At 44.3% G+C, this 16,539-nt stretch overlaps 1 protein-coding gene across 18 annotated transcripts in view; it reads left to right on the forward strand.

Annotated features, from left to right (window-relative positions):
* Positions 1 to 16,227, forward strand: part of CD44 (CD44 molecule (Indian blood group)) — an 89,769-nt gene extending 73,542 nt beyond the window's left edge. For 11 of the 18 annotated variants that reach the window (XM_047824100.1, XM_047824101.1, XM_047824103.1 and 8 more), the window contains 5 exons: positions 1,483 to 1,566; positions 2,704 to 2,769; positions 6,472 to 6,543; positions 8,871 to 8,949; positions 15,296 to 16,227. In XM_047824100.1, coding sequence (XP_047680056.1) covers positions 1,483 to 1,566; positions 2,704 to 2,769; positions 6,472 to 6,543; positions 8,871 to 8,949; positions 15,296 to 15,500 — 506 coding nt within the window. In that variant the 3' untranslated portion in view covers positions 15,501 to 16,227. The remainder of the gene's footprint in view (positions 1 to 1,482; positions 1,567 to 2,703; positions 2,770 to 6,471; positions 6,544 to 8,870; positions 8,950 to 15,295) is intronic. The other 7 variants (XM_047824102.1, XM_047824108.1, XM_047824110.1 and 4 more) reach the window with 2 other exon arrangements.
* The last annotated feature ends 312 nt before the right edge of the window (positions 16,228 to 16,539 follow it).

A 16,539-nucleotide genomic window follows, 5' to 3' on the forward strand; every position in this document is an offset into this window, starting at 1 on the left:
CTGTGTAGGCTGTGATTAGGCTGATTTGTGACATGGGAATGGCTTTTATTACAGGTCATGATTCTAATGCAAATAAAGTCAGATTTAGGTTAGATAAATAATGCTTTTATTTGTCAGAGTAACCTCCATTTATTTTTGTGACTTGGTTGTTATGGTAGAATTTCTTTCTTTGCTCCTAATCTCGTGATATACTAATTTGAACCACACAAAATCAATGTTGTTGTAGGTCCAAGTCGTTAACTATTAGCAATTTCATTTGATTCAACTAAGATATGCTACCTGTTTAGTAAGGGTTTACCCAACATGTGAATAATGTCCATATGCTAATGTCTTTGCTCTGAAATTATTATCTTTACTGGTGATGGATTGGCAAATTTTGCTTTCGGTGACGGGCTTGTAGCCAAACCTACTTATGATTCACACCTCAAACTTTATGAGTTAATCTACTAATTATGAATAGGCACGATTTCTCTTGTTGTAATGGCAAAGAGAGGACTAAAGATGACTTATTCAATTAAGTTGGACCAGACCCGAAAGGAGCGTGAAACTTCTTTTCTCAAATAACAGTCTCCCCTGCTTCTCCCTCGCTTTGTTCCCCCATTTGCATTAAGAAACTTACACTGAAGAAAAGAGAACTAGAAATACCACCTCTGGTTAACAGACGAGAATTGGAATTGTTCCTCCTTGTGCCCTTCCCACTCAACCATTGAATTATACTAAATATGTGTGATTGAAAAAAACATATATATATATGTATATATATATATACATATACACACACAAATAAATATATAAATTTATTTATTTATAGCAAGATCTTTCTCTCCTTCCCCTCAAAAAGAATAAATCTTATGAGAACCCAATATAGGAAACAGATGGTATCTGTGAGGCTCTGACTGATATGGGGACAGAAGACTCAGAATACCACCTGCTTGGATTCTTTCCTCTGGGCTGCTCACCATAGAGGTTCTGGAAAAACAAAAAACACAACAGTTTTTAAAAATACTGACTTTGGGGATACTGGTATGACAAAGCTCCTTACACCCTTTGGTTCTTTTTTTCACCATGGTTCTGCCCTCAGTTATGAAAATAATCCAAGTAGCACTGTCGGTTTTCTTCCAGAGAAATGAATCTTAGAGCGCTGCCTGGTTTCTCCCGGCAAAACAAGGCCTGTTGGGCAATTGAATGCATTTAAATTTAACATGGCAGTTTTAACAGCAATGGTATCATAGAAGGGCTAAATAGCCTATTTGTGAGTAAATAAAACTCTTTCTGCAAAATGGATATTCACATACGCTGAGTCCTTCTGTATTCCGTGGTCAAACAGAGTTTTCATGGTTCTCCATGGATTAAATGATTAGTAAGTGATCTGTCATCCTTGGTTTTCTTCCAAACCACTCAGATACAGCTTATTTCTTCCCATACATTTTTCTCAGTCTTTATGCTTAATATTAAGAACTAAAACATTTGCACTTGTGGTAGTGGTGGCGGTGGTGATGGCGGAGATGATGATGGCGGTGGCATTGGGGCTGCTCGTATTGGCGTTTCAGCGAATGCTATTTTCAGGTATTCTAACCAAGAAACAAAGCAATCTGATTTCTCCGTACAATTATACAAGAGATTACAGGTCGCCTATTTCTGCCTTCTCAAATCAAAGACATGGTGATGATCAGATTACCTTAATCTTCATAATGGGTGACTACAGCCACTTTATGAAACCATTGTCCCTTTTGTTATTGCTGTTTGTCTTCTTTTTGCTTTGTTGTTGCTTTGCTTTTTTTTTTTTTTTTTTTTTTTTTTTTTTTTTAAGATTCCAGTGTAGTGTTGGAAATGTGTGGGGAAGAGGGAGAAGAGCAGGGGTTCCCATATGCCGAATCCAAGATTTGACCTGTGGATCCAGATTGTTGCAACTCAAAATCTTGTTTCAATCTAAAACCTTTTGCTGATGGATGATTGAGGGGATAGAATTATATTAACTCTTGGTGTTGAAAACTACAGATTTCATTTTTGAAAAATATTGCGTTTTTTTGAAACATACTCTAATAACCAGGTCCATATTTTTCACAGGTTAGCTATCTCCTTATTCCTTTTTCATTTGTCTTCTGACTTTTTTCTCTAAATAAGCAGTTGAGCTTTCCCTCTGAATCTTTACATAATTCAACACCAAGATCCTTTACTCACCAAAACCATTGTCTATTTCCTGCCTCAGAGAAAGCTCTTTAAATGGCTCATGTTCTGAGCCAGAGAGTACATCCACACCCAGTGATCACGTTTGTGTAATTCAAAGCGTATCATCTTCATTTCAAAAACACAGTATCAAGTTCCAACCTCAGACCTGAGAAGACATCATAATATTTTTGTTAGAGTATTATGGTTATTAGATTTCTATCAAAACCGCACTTCCCGTGGTCATCCTGGATGGTCTGTGCTGTCCCAGTTTCTTTACTGTTGATCAAAGCTCTAGCCTCCTCACCAGGGGGTCAAGCGATGAACAGTAATTAGTACCAATGAAGCCGTTCAAGGCTCCTTTGCCATTGCTTTTTGGTGACTCTTAAAAGCCTGAACTTGGTGAGGGGCTGTCCGACAACGCAAAAGTGAGGAAGGGCAGATTCCCTGGTTCCTGGAACGTATCCCCTGTTACTGGAACAGATTCCCTGTAACGGGAACACCCAGTAAAGACCCTTTTCTAATTGCTCCTTACAGAAGACCAAGACTCGCCAGTTCACCCCAGTGGGAGGTCCCATACGACTCATGGATCAGAATCAGCTGGTGAGTTTGAGCTGCTTGAGTAATTTACTGTTATCATCATTTGAGCCTACTTAATAAAGTATGAGTCAGTGTCTCAAGAAGAGCGGTTCTCAGACTTCCTTATGCATCACTATCACAGAGAGTGCTTATTAAGTCACACTGCTGATGAAAATATTATGGTGTTAGCTACAGTACCCTGTGCGGAGGGTTACGCTTAATGCTTTCCACAGGTTTCATCATTTAGTCGTGAAAACAATGCCCTGCGACAATTGTGGTTATCCCAATTTTAATCGTTATGAAATTGAGTCTCAAATCCCTTAAGCAGCGTCCTCAGTATATGGAGAAGCTGGGATCAAGCCCAGACCGTTCTTCCTCCAAAACCCACGCTCTTATTAATCTGGTGTAGTGCAATGTTAAATTGAGACCCTACTTGTATTCTTCCTGATCCTTCCACACAGAAGACTCTCCTCCGGCGCCGTAGTTCTCAAAGTGCAGTCCCCATCCCTGCGGCATCAGCATCACCAGGGAACTTACTAGAAAGACAGATGCTCAGGCTCTACCTCAGACCTGCTGCATCGGAAACCTTAAGGATGTGTAAAGCAGTTAGCGTAATCCCCAGAACAGGGTCCCTAGCACTTACTGAGAACGTACTGTGTGCTAGGGACATTGTTCTAAAGTGTTGTTCTAAACACTTCACATGTGCTAGGTTGGACCATAGGAAACTGCCCTTTTTTTAGGTCAACAGCCAAAGAGCCACAGTTTCGTGTGGTTCATCTAATATTACCATATTTCATCATCCTACAAACCCTGTGACTTATGTAAGTACTGTTATCATCCCGTGTTACAGACAAGGACACTAAGACCCAGAGAGGGCAAGTACCATGGCTGGGTTGACATGACTGGTGAGTTGAGCAGTGGAGCCAGCTTTCAAGCCCTGGGGGTCTCATAATGCCTCTATAAGCCCATTCTGGAGAAAGCACTCCATAATGACCATAATTACGGCCAGGCGTGTATGATTAAGTGGATACACATTTGCCGTGACTCAGATCCCACCCATGGAAATATTACTCCAGGCAACAGAAGTCTGACATGAGGCAGGTTTACCTGTGACCGAAAATGGTGGGGCCACTCAGAGGTTGTGTGTCCCTGGTATCGTCAGTCCAGGTGATCCATGAAAACCAGGTAAATCCATATGAACCACGGTCTGTCCTTCACGCCTAAGTCGGGGCCACGGTTGCCTCCAGGCCTAAAGGTTCACACACTTAAAGCAGATATGAAGGCGGGTATTTACATGGTGCCTTGGTAATAAGCTTTTATGTAAGAGCACAGGATATAGGGGTTCATTAGAAATGTGTCTAAAATAAAGACAGAAGTCCCAAGGTCTCTAGGTTCCGTGGTTGGGGCATTTAGCAAATTAGCCTTTTTACGTTTCCTTTAAGTTTCCTTCTTAGTAAAAAGGGGACCAGGATACCTGCCTCAGTTACCTCCCAGAGTTCTCGTGAAGAACGTGAGGTATCAGGAAAGTGACAAAATCTTGGAAATGATAGGGAGTTATTATTAAAACACATGCTCTCTAAAATTAAGAGGCCCCAGTTACTCCAAGTGTGGTCCTTGGACCAGCCACTGGGACATCAACCTAGGAGCTGGCTGGAAATGCAGAATCCCAGCCATCCCAGGCCTGCTGCGTCAAGGTCTGCATTTTAACCAGACCTCCCCCCATACGGGGTGTGCACTGAAGTTTGAGAAGCTCTGTCCTGGACTGTTCTTCTCACAGTTGAGGCCAGTTGAATGATCTCTGTGCACACGTCTCAGGTTAGCTCTCATCTCCAAATTACAGTGTCAAGTGTCCCTCTTTGCAGAACTGGCTTTCCTAGCTAGCCCTACCCCGGCTGGGTTTGCAGACCTCTAGGGTGCAAGGTGAGGCCTGCTGCATCTCGTCCATCTGCTTTGGCTTTTGCTTGAAGTGAGAATCAGGTGGGCGGGGGCGGTCTCTTTTGTTTGATTCCTGCGCCGTCGTCTATTGTTCAAGTAGGAGGTTTCATCTTGTTGCACACACACCCCGATCTTTCCTTGCTGGGAGCGCTTTTTTTGAAAACCGAAATCAAGAGATTAAGATCCATTAGTGGCCTCCTTTTCAAATAGCGAAGGCTGCTGTGAGTCCGAGAAAGACCAGTGAGAGCGTCTGCACCACTTAGATGGTTTTCAAGCCCAAAGATCTCCAGGGTGCATGGCCCACATCCAGTCACCTGCACAGGTGAAAACCTGCCAGTGACCAAGGACTCTGGGAGGCGGCCAGAGAAAGCACCTTGGACTCCTTCTCAAGTTCGTAAAGTAAGAGGCCACTCTCAAAGTGACATGAGGTATGCTGAATGGCCAGAAGTCTAGTCAGAATTTGTTTTGTTCCATTTCAAGGTTAACAAAAACAGGAGATTGTATAAACAGGAGTGGGCTGCGCTAAAATAACCACCAACATCGAGATTTCACTGTCCACTCTGCACAGTCTAAAGTTTGACTGTCCTTGGAAATCTTCATGTACTTCAAGCCTGGCCATGTTCATGCGTTGCTTAGCCAAACAGACTGCCCTGATTACTTTTTTGTCTTCCCTCGGTGGACTTTTAGAATTTTGCAGTGGGTTCCCCGTTGGTAGGGGGAAATAGTTCATTTTCGTGGGATGTTTGCAAATTTTGTTCTGAAGCAGTGGAGGAGGCATAAAAAACACAAGCAAAAAAAAAAAAAAAACCAAAAAACAAAAAACAAAGCATTAACTCAAGTGAGTCTCTTCACAGATGTCTTAGAAGTTTCCTTTAAAACATGATGACTCTCTCATTTTGATGAGCCTCCCGTTCGGACTTGTGGATGCTTTGTCTTGCGACACTCCCTTCCAGTTTGAGCTGTTTTGTTTGTTTCCTTGTCGTGTTTTGTAGTGGTAGAAAATATTCATTCTTCTGAAAAGGCATGTTCCAATACCATAATAGCGGGGACTCTACTAGGGTGAATTTTTTCTAGACAGAAAGGGTCATTATCCCCTAAACCCTTATTTTTTAATATTTATGTTTGTGTCCAGGAAGACACTCACTGCAATTGTTAGATATGCTTCGGAGTTTCTGGAGCATATGAATCCTCTAGGGATCTTGTTAAGATGAAGATTCGAGTTCAGTAGGGGTGAGGCCTGCGATTCTGTATTCCTAGCAAGCTCCCACATGGGACACCTCGGCAGCTGGTCCAGGGACCCCACTTTGAGTAGCAAGGTCCTGAATCAGAACGGAGCTGCTTCACACAATTCCCATCTTTGCATCCTTCTTGAAACCTCTGTAAATGACGGTGAAGTGGATTTTATTCTCATCCCCATTCTCCGAATGAGAAAACTGAGACTTGGAGAGGGTAGCTTGGCTCAGCAGACGTTGCTGGCAAGAGGTGGAGGCAGGACTCGAACCCAGGACTGCCCTGCCCTGGAGCCCAAGCTCTGAAACACTGTGCCGCACCACTGGTGAGAATTCTCCTGTTCTTGATGAAAATAACACTTCCAGACCTCAGCCTTAACCAAACCAACTTTTCTGGGGAGATGTCTTTCGTGTAACACTTTATAAATGTCTATGGCTTGAATCTATAAATAGCTGCGCAGTGAGCAGATCGTAGAGAGGTCGGCCCTGTGTACTGCTCTGTAAGGAGCTCGTGGTCACGCATTCCAAACGTGGGTTGAGAGGTGTTGTTTCTTCCTCTCAGGACACACAAGTGGAAGTCAAGAAGGTGGGCCGAACACGACCTCCGGTCCTAAGCGGAAACCTCAAATTCCAGGTAAGTTTCAATCTGTGAAGCCAAAAAAAAAAAGGGGGGGGGAGGGACTAAAACACATTCTTGGGGCACCTGGGTGGCGCAGTCAGCCGAGCGTCCAACTCTAGATTTCTGCTAGGTCATGATCCCAGGGTGGTAGGATCGAGCCCCGAGGGCTCCACCACGCTCAGCATAAGCCTAAGGTTCTCTCTTCTCTCTCTCCCTCTGACCTTCCCTCACTCACATGTGCACTCTCTCTCTCTAAAAAAAAAAAAAAAAAAAAAAAAAAAAAAAGCATATTCTTTGCAAGCTAAAGGGTGAACGAGAGCACTTGGTAGGAAAGAATGAAACTCTCTTTTCTCTGGGACCCGTAGATTGAATGAGCTAACATTCAGACCTGTTCCTGGCCTATCCCAAAGAAGTGACACGTTAGTTACTAATGCTTCCTTCCCAAATGACTGACTCTATGGACTTTATGCCGTATCCAGGTCCTTCCTATCCCCGCCCAGTTTCCCCTTAATTTCTGGGTTTGGGGTGAAGCGTGCGACTTTCCTCTCACACTGCAGACGGTGAGGAGATGTAAAGGCCATGTGTGTGGAGTGGAGTAAAAACATTCTTCCGATCCCCAAACTGCTTTTTCTCGAGGGACAGCCTTTACTGATCCAGACAGAAGAAAAGTGTCTAAATGAGTCACATTGCGGGGTGAGGAGGCTGGGACCCCTGGCTCTCCTGACCATCAAGATTTAAGGCACTTGAGGCAAATTCTCGATCTGATTGACTTGGGCTCAAAACCGAGCATTTGGTGGAGTGGGGATGGGGGGATTACAAAGAAGGAACGGTTTTCCTAGGGTTGTAAATTCTCTTTTTAACCTTCCCCTCTTCAGAGGCCTCCAAGCTGAGCCTCCCTCAGGGGAAGGGGAGAATGTAGGAATCACTTCATCCCCCTGCCTCGGCTTGCCAGAGCCCTCTCTCTGAGCTGGGAGAGGAGCAAATGGAGAGACGTGGCGGGCTGCTGGAGATGTGGGGGTGGCGGACGTGCAATTTGCAATATTCTTTCTTCCCTGCTCTAGCGAGGGTAAATGTGAGGCATCTCAGAGGAAAGACCAGAGAAAAGAACAGAAATGGTATCTCCTGTTGGCCTCCCCACCTCCTGACGCCACCTCCCTCCCCAAAGTCACCTAACCAGGTGGAGGTCTGGCAGAGGCAGTCCTGCCCTGGACATGGGAGGAAAACCAAGACTCTCAAAGACAAATGGATGACCTATGACTTCGCACTCTTCTTGGTTCTTGAGCTCTAGCTCATTGCACAGACACACAACCCAGTTGGCAAGGGAACTGATTCAAGTTGTCAAGTCATGTTTTTATCCCATTAAAGCTTGATTTTAAGACCTGTATATAACACGTTAGTGGTCCACAAGTAATACATGATTACTGGAGACATTTTAGAAAATTCACACCAAAGGACAAAAATCTAAATCATTTCTTATCTACCTCACCACCCAGAAATATGGTTACCATTTTCATATACGTCCCTCCCATCATTTAAAAATGTAATTTCCATACAAACATGTAATTACATCATGCATGCTGTGTAGTAAGTCACCACTCCCAACTGGTTGCCCGTTACGTTTCCAACGTCATTAAATATCCTTCTCCTGTTACCAGAGCCCATACTATAGTGAGTATACCCTAATTTATGTAACTGATCCCTTACTATTATTTTAGGTCATTTTCAACTTTCACTAATATAAATAACACAGCAGTGAACATCTTCGTAACTAATTCTGAGGCGCTGTAAATTCCCGGAAGTGTAACTGTTGGCTCGAAAGTATGCACATTTGGAAGGATGAGTTTTGCCTAATGACCACCACCCCGCCCTGTTGAATGTGCATAAGTTCAGACCTCTGCAGGAGTGCCCTTTATCTATCCACTAAGTACACGGTCCCTTTTTGTGTTTCTTCATAAAACGTAAGGTGGATGTTCTTATATAGGAGAAGAATGTTCCTTTTAAGGGAAACATAAATGTCCTTTAGTCTGCTTAATAATATTGCACCAAAAGCTTTTACAAGTTTCTGCAGGTGATTCTCTGATTTTCTGGAGACACGCCTCTTCTGGAGGAACTTGAAAATTCTGACTGGTGATAAGAGTTTAAAACAAGAGGCCTGTTGGGCAGACGCCTATAGCAGAATTGTTCTAGTATTATCTGCCAGTTGGCGAGGCCGTTTGGCCAGACTCAACCTGTGGTGCTGAGTGTAGTTCTTGTTTGGACCAGGTCAATTTATAAAGTGCATTTTTGTTTTTATAAAGTGTCTTTCCCAAGCTCACAGGTGTCTTTTGGTTCACTCTCACCAGAATGGCTCATCATCTTGGCCTCCCTCCTGGCCTTGGCTTTGATTCTTGCCGTCTGCATTGCCGTCAATAGTCGAAGAAGGTAAGGGGATGCACCTTGGGGCCTTTGCTTTGAAAGGATGTCACTTAAATGTGGGCTTTGCGTGCTTGCTATTCAGAGTGTAGCCCCTGGAACCAGTGGCCTCGACACTCTGGGATCTTGCTAGAAATGCAGAATCTGGGGCCCCACCCAGATGTCTTGTGTCAGAATCTGTGTCTTGACAAGATTTCAGGGATTTGGGTGCAGTTCAAGAAGCCCTGCTTTTGCACATTCTTTAGATAAAACAGACACTGTGATTATTTGGAACATCACTTTTAAACAGTGTGGAATCTTTTGAGGTTCTTAATTTTTCAGGGTTGAACCCTTGGAGATTCCATCTGATGAAAGTTATAAAATATCTCACTGGGAAGGCATAGGAGTATGTACTCATTCATTGATTAATTAAACAATATTTAGTAAATGCATCCATATTGCAGAAATTGCTGTATAAAGATCTAGGAATTGGTCATCTTCTTTACTCTGTCTGAAGCCCACAGAACCTTCTAGAACCCTTACCTAAAATAGGCATCGGATTTCTATGGGTTTCTTGTTGTCTTCGTTCGTTGTTGTTTGTAACGATACCGTTTTCTCTTTTCTGGGAACTATAGTTGAAAGGATTTGGGTTATTGCTTAGGAAGAGCTCCCCAACAGTCTATGAAATGGTGAAGAATTTTCCTTAAAAAAGTCTGAATAAAGACTGTCAAACAGCATCTGGGCCGTTTGTATAGCCTCAAAGGTCCCTCTGTCTCCCTGCCTCAACCAAGGCCTATCACGCTGGAAGTTATTTAAATAATACATATACCTGATTTAGCTGTGACCAGGCTCAAGAGGTAACACCACCTAAAGTGAAATGAATGAAAATAGTCATTCTGGCAACAGAGGACATGAATTTTGACAGGGTACATAGTATTCTATAAGTCTAAATTTCCTGCTCAAAATGCCCTAAAGATGCATTATTTTCCCCTGAGCATATGTAGAGGAACATTAAACCTTCTGTAAATGTCCCTTGAGATTGCTTCTTATACGGTATAAGAATCTTATTTCCAAGTAGGGCTACCTTTATTGTGTCACTAGATCATCTAACAGGCCAGAAAATGCCCCTAGCTTGGGGAGAAGATCTGGAGAAAATGCTAGAATGTTTCTTGTTGGCTTTTGTAAGGCAACAAACAGCTAATTCTATTGCCATGTGCAGCCCATGCAGTATCTCTCTCTGAGGAAATCAAATAATGTCACTTTACCCTGGTACGAGTTCATAAAAGTGCTGTATTAAAGTCGATAACTGTTGCTCTCTGTACCTTTGAGAGAATAATAAAAAAATTACTCATGATAGCCAATTGTATAAGGAACAAACACTAGGAAAAGAAATCCGAAAGACCTCCTAGAAGCCTCTCCTGACTAAATGGAAAGAGATTTTGTTTGCTGAATTTGAATAATGTGACTTGAGGGAGCCCTTACAAAGAGTCTTTATACTCTCCCTCAGCCTTCTTGTTTTCTCTTAGATTACTTTTGCTCAATTAAAGATGAATTTCCCATTGTTGAAAATGAGTCCTTTTGTTCCAGGGCCTAGACTGTACCCCTCCTGCTCACATATACACATATACAGCTTTGCGCATGTCGCCATAGAAACGCTGGCCCCAGATGCCGTCCATGTGGGAAATTCTTCAGAGAAACATCTCAGCTGTCTCTGAGAGCAGCTGGAGCCCGTACAGAGGGGCTGTTTAGCTCATACGTCACTCCCCATCATGTCAGCTGCAAAAAGGGGCCTCACGGCTGCCCTCCCCCTTGTCCCAAGACCAGTAGTCACCCTAGCAACAGGCAAACAGGGACACTCGGGATCCGGCACAGCGAGTATCTCACCGGGAAAGTAGCTGCTTGGGCGCCGTAAATTACTATGTCCTGATTAGATAATCTAAACCAGATTTGCCACGCAGCTAAGAGGGTGGTTCACGGCTGCACGGGCCCCTTAATGTGCACTGCGTTTCTAAAGCCGCAAGCCCATTCCTAATCCTCTTAAAAGGCTGGGGCCTTTCTGCTTTGAACGTTACATTTGAGAGAGATCCAGAATCCTATTTTCATCAAAGAAAGTTTGGTGGAAAGTAAAGACCTGTGACAGGCTTCCATGTATTTAGCAGACATCTTGCGAGTAGCTCCTCTGACTCCGTGCTGGCGAGGAAGAAAAGACTAAAAGTGGAAAGGGTGCCGTCTCGTCCCAGAGAACCTTAAGGTTTAGCGGCAGTGTTGACTTATTGGATCTGAGTCAGCTGATTGAGAACATACTGTGTGCCAGACACTGGTGTATGAATCTTGGTTAAAAGATGGAAGCGGAAAAGCAGTTCGTGACGTTGGCCTGCCAGGGTTGACCGCGGGCCTCCACGACGAAGCGATCTGTGAGTCACGCCTGCTAAAGATGCCGATTTCGGGGTCCTGTTATTTCAAGCTTTTCCCACCTCCACGTCCTCTTTCCTTGCTGTTGCTCATGTAACCAGACTCCTTGAATTTCAGCTTTCCAATGGAAATCCTACTTCATTCCATTTCCTTAAGAGCAAACGGTTGTGTTAGGAGTCAGTTGGGCTGGTAGATAGCGGATGGGGCCCAACAGAAGTTAGGTGTCTTTCCCCTGAAGAATTGATTTGACGTATATGAAGAGGAGAAAAAAAAAAAATGAGAGGACCTTATGAGACAAGGTCTCACAAAACAGAAATGATTCAAGGATGTTTGTCTACTGACTGTGCAGAAAAGGCCTTCACCAGCTGTCTGCGTCAGGGGAATAATCATCTTTTCTGTAAACAGCCATCTGCCCTCTGCTTAGTAGGTCCCCTCTAGAAAGCTCCATGGTTTAGAAACGCCTTCCTTCTCTCAAGCTACGGGCAAGCTCATTGCAGTGTGTGTCCATCCAATCTCATCCTGTCCTCTGTAACAAAGCTGTGCACTAGAACTTCAGTAGTGATGGGAATGTTCTACATCTGCCCTAACTCACGACCACCAACCACTTGTGGCTCCTAAGCCCTTGACGTGTGGCTAGTTTGACTGAAGAGATGAATTTTTAACTTTGTTTACTTTTAATTGGTTTTGCATTTCAATAGCCACGTGTGGCTAGTGGCCACCATACCGAATGGCACAGCTCTAACACAATGCAAAACAAATCTCTAAATATCTTTAAGGTTTCTCAGGTGGAAGAGACCTAAGAGCAGGTGTGAAGCTACTCCCCTGTAATCTTTCAGGATACATTCCTCCATGCCCTAAATGTGTGCTACCTGGTTTCCCACCCCACCCTCTCCTGGTAAGGCCCCAGTATGGCTCCTTCCGTATCTCGTGGTCACTGTTTGCTCAGCGGATCGATGCCTGAGATTTAAGGAGAAAGAAGATGAAGAGGGATGCGATTCTGTAGAGATCTCTGACCTTTGGAGTCAGAAAATCTAAGTTGCAGATACTCTGTTTCCTGCCGTAACTAGCCGTGTAGCCTCGGACGGTACCCTTGACTTCTTGGACTCCATCTCTGGTTTTACATAATGAAGAAGTTGGGCCGGGTGACCTCTGAAGTCTCCTCAGCTCTAGTGTTCTTTCTGAAATAACGAAGAAGAATGAAAAAATTAGAGCTTGTCTTTTTAAAGTACTTATTAATGCTTCTGAGTTGGTGAACCGTGAAGATTTTGAGAGCGTGGTGCTCTCAGAGAGGCATAGACTCTCCCGCCCTTTCCCCATACCTCGTCCTGTGCACCTCTCTCATTGGCCGCTTCTGAGTTCTACCCTCTTGTGACAAACTGGTGATGTAGTAAGTTTTAAAAAAAGGACTTATTGATGCCTAGAGCCCCGGGTATTGGACTAGTTATTTATGAGAAGCATCCTGTCCTCCTGGAAGAACCCAGATAACAGAGACACATAAATCCAAAGGGAAATGGGGGGCAGGACAGACCCAAGCACAATATTTCTGCGCCCTCCAGGTCCAGTGTTACCCACTTTTAAAATCAGCTTTGTTTAGTGGCGCCTGGGTGGCTCAGTCGGTTGAGCATCCGACTTCAGCTCAAGTCATGATCTCACAGTTTATGAGTTTGAGTCCCACGTCAGGCTCTGTGCTGCCAGTAGAAAGCCTGCTTTGGAGTCTATGTCCCCTGCTCTGCCCCTCCCCAGTTCTCGCTCTCTCTCTCTCTCTCTCTCATACACACACACACACACACACACACACACAAATAAACATAAAAAATAAATAGATAAAATCAGCTTTGTTTAGACTACATACTATGAATCCCAAACTCCTGCCTGTGCACCATTTTTTTGCAATTATTAATCACTTTCCTACAATATTTCATTCAACTTCGAAATCACCCATTAGGTCAGCAAATGGGATTTGGTTTAATGAGACACCGTCCCTCCAAAGAACACCTGAGGTACCATTTGAGAATTTAAAATAATGCAAGCAGAGTTCCACCTGCAGCCTTCTGGGCCGTCTTCATAGTAAATATAGTGACCAGGTGGAGGCAGCCAGAAGAAACAAGCAAGACCCAAATTCATGTGGCTCTGGTTATATGAACAGCGAAGGCCAGTGCTTCTCGAAAATTTCCTGTGTTCCAGATTCTGTCCTAAGTGCTCATCCAAGGCCTTGGCTTTGTCACCCCATTTAGTAAGAGCAACAAATAATAGCAATAATGGACTCGTGTGTCAGTGCTGGGCTTTGTCTCAAGGGCTTTCCACAATCCTATGAGATTGGTACTCTTAATAGCCCGATGTTACTGTTAAGAAAACTGAGGCTCGGAGAGGTTAAATGAGCTGTCCCAGGTCACACAGCAATAAGGTCTCAAAACCAAGTCCCTACCCTTGTCTATGTGGACCGCACAAGGCGCAGCCCCACAGATTTGCTCCAAAGTCCAAGCAACCCTCCCTCCGCCCCTCATCAAGCACGCATCATGCCAGAGGAGACAGGATCTACCTCCTGTTGAGGAGGTATAATTTCTATTTCCCCAAATAAGAGATTAAAGTTTATGGCCTTGGCAGTTCTAGAGGGAATGGCCCATGGTCATGAATAATAGACGCTTTGTCTCTACAACTCCAAACATCCAGCGGCAAAGTGAACAATTCCGACTTCATACTGTTTCCAAATCTCCAGATGGTTGGCAGCATGAATAGAGCTGGGCAGAGCCCAGGCTTCTGGTCATAAAGGCGTAGATTTGAATATTGACTCTGTCTGACTAGCTATGGGACCTCAGGCTAGTTATTAAACGTCCCTGGACCTCAGTTTCCACTGCTGTGTGACTAGAATAACAGCTGCATTGCGGGATTGTGGTGAGGATTTCATGAAATTACATGTAAACCGCCTGTCATTCAGGAGGTGTCGGATAAATGCTAGCCCATTTCGCCTCTTGCCGGCCCCACTTGTAGTTGTGAGGCTCTGCAACTTGGCTTCTGTCAAGCAATCTGACTTCTAGATGTGCAGCAGGGATCCTGTTACAGGAAAGAGGAAGTATTGCATCAGGCTGGGCGGGGGAGGCAATGCTACAACGCCACGACCCGGGGACACGATCAAGGTCATGCTCTTCCATAGAAGACCTCCTTGCATTCGAATCTTAAGTAATGTTACTGAGAACCCTGACAGCAACGGTGAACAGCTTGCCTTATATAGTTAAACCTGTGTCCAGGGTTATGGGAAGTTACCCAGTGTTAACCAGTGAAAATCAATACGGCCTTCCCCTTGTAGAAAAATGTTGCATTTTTCTCAGTCCGTGCAGTAAGAACCCTGGTAAGCAGTGTCGCCGGGGAGAGGAAGTAATGGACTTGGTTGAATACCCAAATCAGAATGATGTGTAGTCATCATGTTTGTGGTGCATCGAAGTCTGCAGAAGTTGCTGAAGTGCCTAAAAAAAGGCAAATGTTGCCATCGCGTAGGAGGGGGAAGGAGAATTAGAACTTAGAGGAGTCACAGAAGGGCCAGAATCGCGATTCTTCTATGGCCGAATAACTGGGGCAAGTCAGTGCGTTTTCTGAGCCTAAGGAGCTCTTCACTTGCAATAGGGGAACAATGCAAAAGGGGAACAATGCTGTGACCGCGGATTCCCAAACTCAGGGGTGCATCAGACCCCCTGGCGGGCTTATTAAACCACAGATGTTAAACCCACTCCTGGAGTTCTCTGATTCAGTGCATCCGGGGTCGGGATGAGCATTTGCATTTCTAACAAGCTCCCAGGGGACGCTTTTGCTGCTGGTTTGGGGACTCGCTTTGAGAAGCACGGGACGGTTAAGAGTCAGTAAGACGAAACCTACTGTGACCGTCGAAAATTGTCGTGATGGTGATAGTGGTGACAACAACGATGGTGGTGTGTGTCATAGCACCTTCTCACGTGATTTTTTAAATTACTAGGTGTGGGCAGAAGAAAAAGCTGGTAATCAACAACGGTAATGGAGCGGTGGAGGAGAGAAAGGCAAGTGGACTCAACGGAGAGGCCAGCAAGTCTCAGGAGATGGTGCACTTGGTGAACAAGGAGTCCTCAGTGACCTGCGATCAGTATATGACAGCCGATGAGACGCGGAACCTGCAGAATGTGGACATGAAGATTGGGGTGTAGCGCCTACACCGTGGTCACCTGGGAAAGAAATGGCCGTTGGAGACACAACCAATTCGAGGAGCTGGGACACTTCACAGATGCAATGTGCTACTGATTGTTTCATTGGGGGATATTTTTTTTAGTATAAAATTTTCTACTCCTTTTTGTTTTTGTGTTTTTTTTTTAAGTCAGGTCCAATTTATAAAAACAGCATTGCTTTCTGAAATGAGGGCCAAATTAATAAGCCACAAAAATTTAACTGTTCCAGTTCCCACCTAGAAGCCTCCATCCCCTAGGATATGCTATGCATGGCTTCTAACAAAAGCCGCCAATACATCTTTCTGATCCCCAGCCTTCCCTCCACTCCCCCACCTAGGCAACAGCCACCTGCCAGGGACATCCCACAGGACTAAGAGGGATTTGTCCCTGGGAGGAAATTTGGATGGGCCCTTATCCCCTCTCCTGCAGCCCGTTCCCTGAGAATTTCTTTCCAGCAGGGTAGGGGGTCAGAATGTACTGGTTACACATCCCCTTCTACAGACCTGGAAATTTTTCAGATGCTTCTGGGGAAATACCCAAAAGGTGAAGCTATTTATCTGTAGGAAGCTATTTATCTGTGTTTTTGAAATATTAAACCCTGGAGGTCCTTTGATCAGTATGATTCTTTTTTTTTTTTTTTGGTTACTTTGTCAGAGGCATAAAGGGTTTAAGCTGTTCATAATAAACATCTGTACTTCCTCCACCATAACCCTTTGTGCTGTGATCCTTCGGTTTTTTTAACCAGCAAGATCTGGTTCCCAAAAACTCATCAGGAAGTTGCGAGAAGGTCCTCCTTGAAAGTCTTCATCTCAGAGCCACTAAGCCCCCATTCAGGTTCACTCAACCCAATCTCAACGAACATCAAGGAAGAGAGCGCTATTTTATTTCTGAGGCTTCAAAGACTTTCTCCTGTCCTAGCATTAGAATTAGGAAAGGAGAAGCTTCCGCTGCCTTTATGTGTCAATGGCCATTGTTTTTCTGCCCTGAAAAGGCTGTGAAAAGTGACCTTATGGTGCATGAC

Source organism: Prionailurus viverrinus, chromosome D1 (assembly GCF_022837055.1).
Source record: "Prionailurus viverrinus isolate Anna chromosome D1, UM_Priviv_1.0, whole genome shotgun sequence".
Classification (NCBI taxonomy): domain Eukaryota; kingdom Metazoa; phylum Chordata; class Mammalia; order Carnivora; family Felidae; genus Prionailurus; species Prionailurus viverrinus.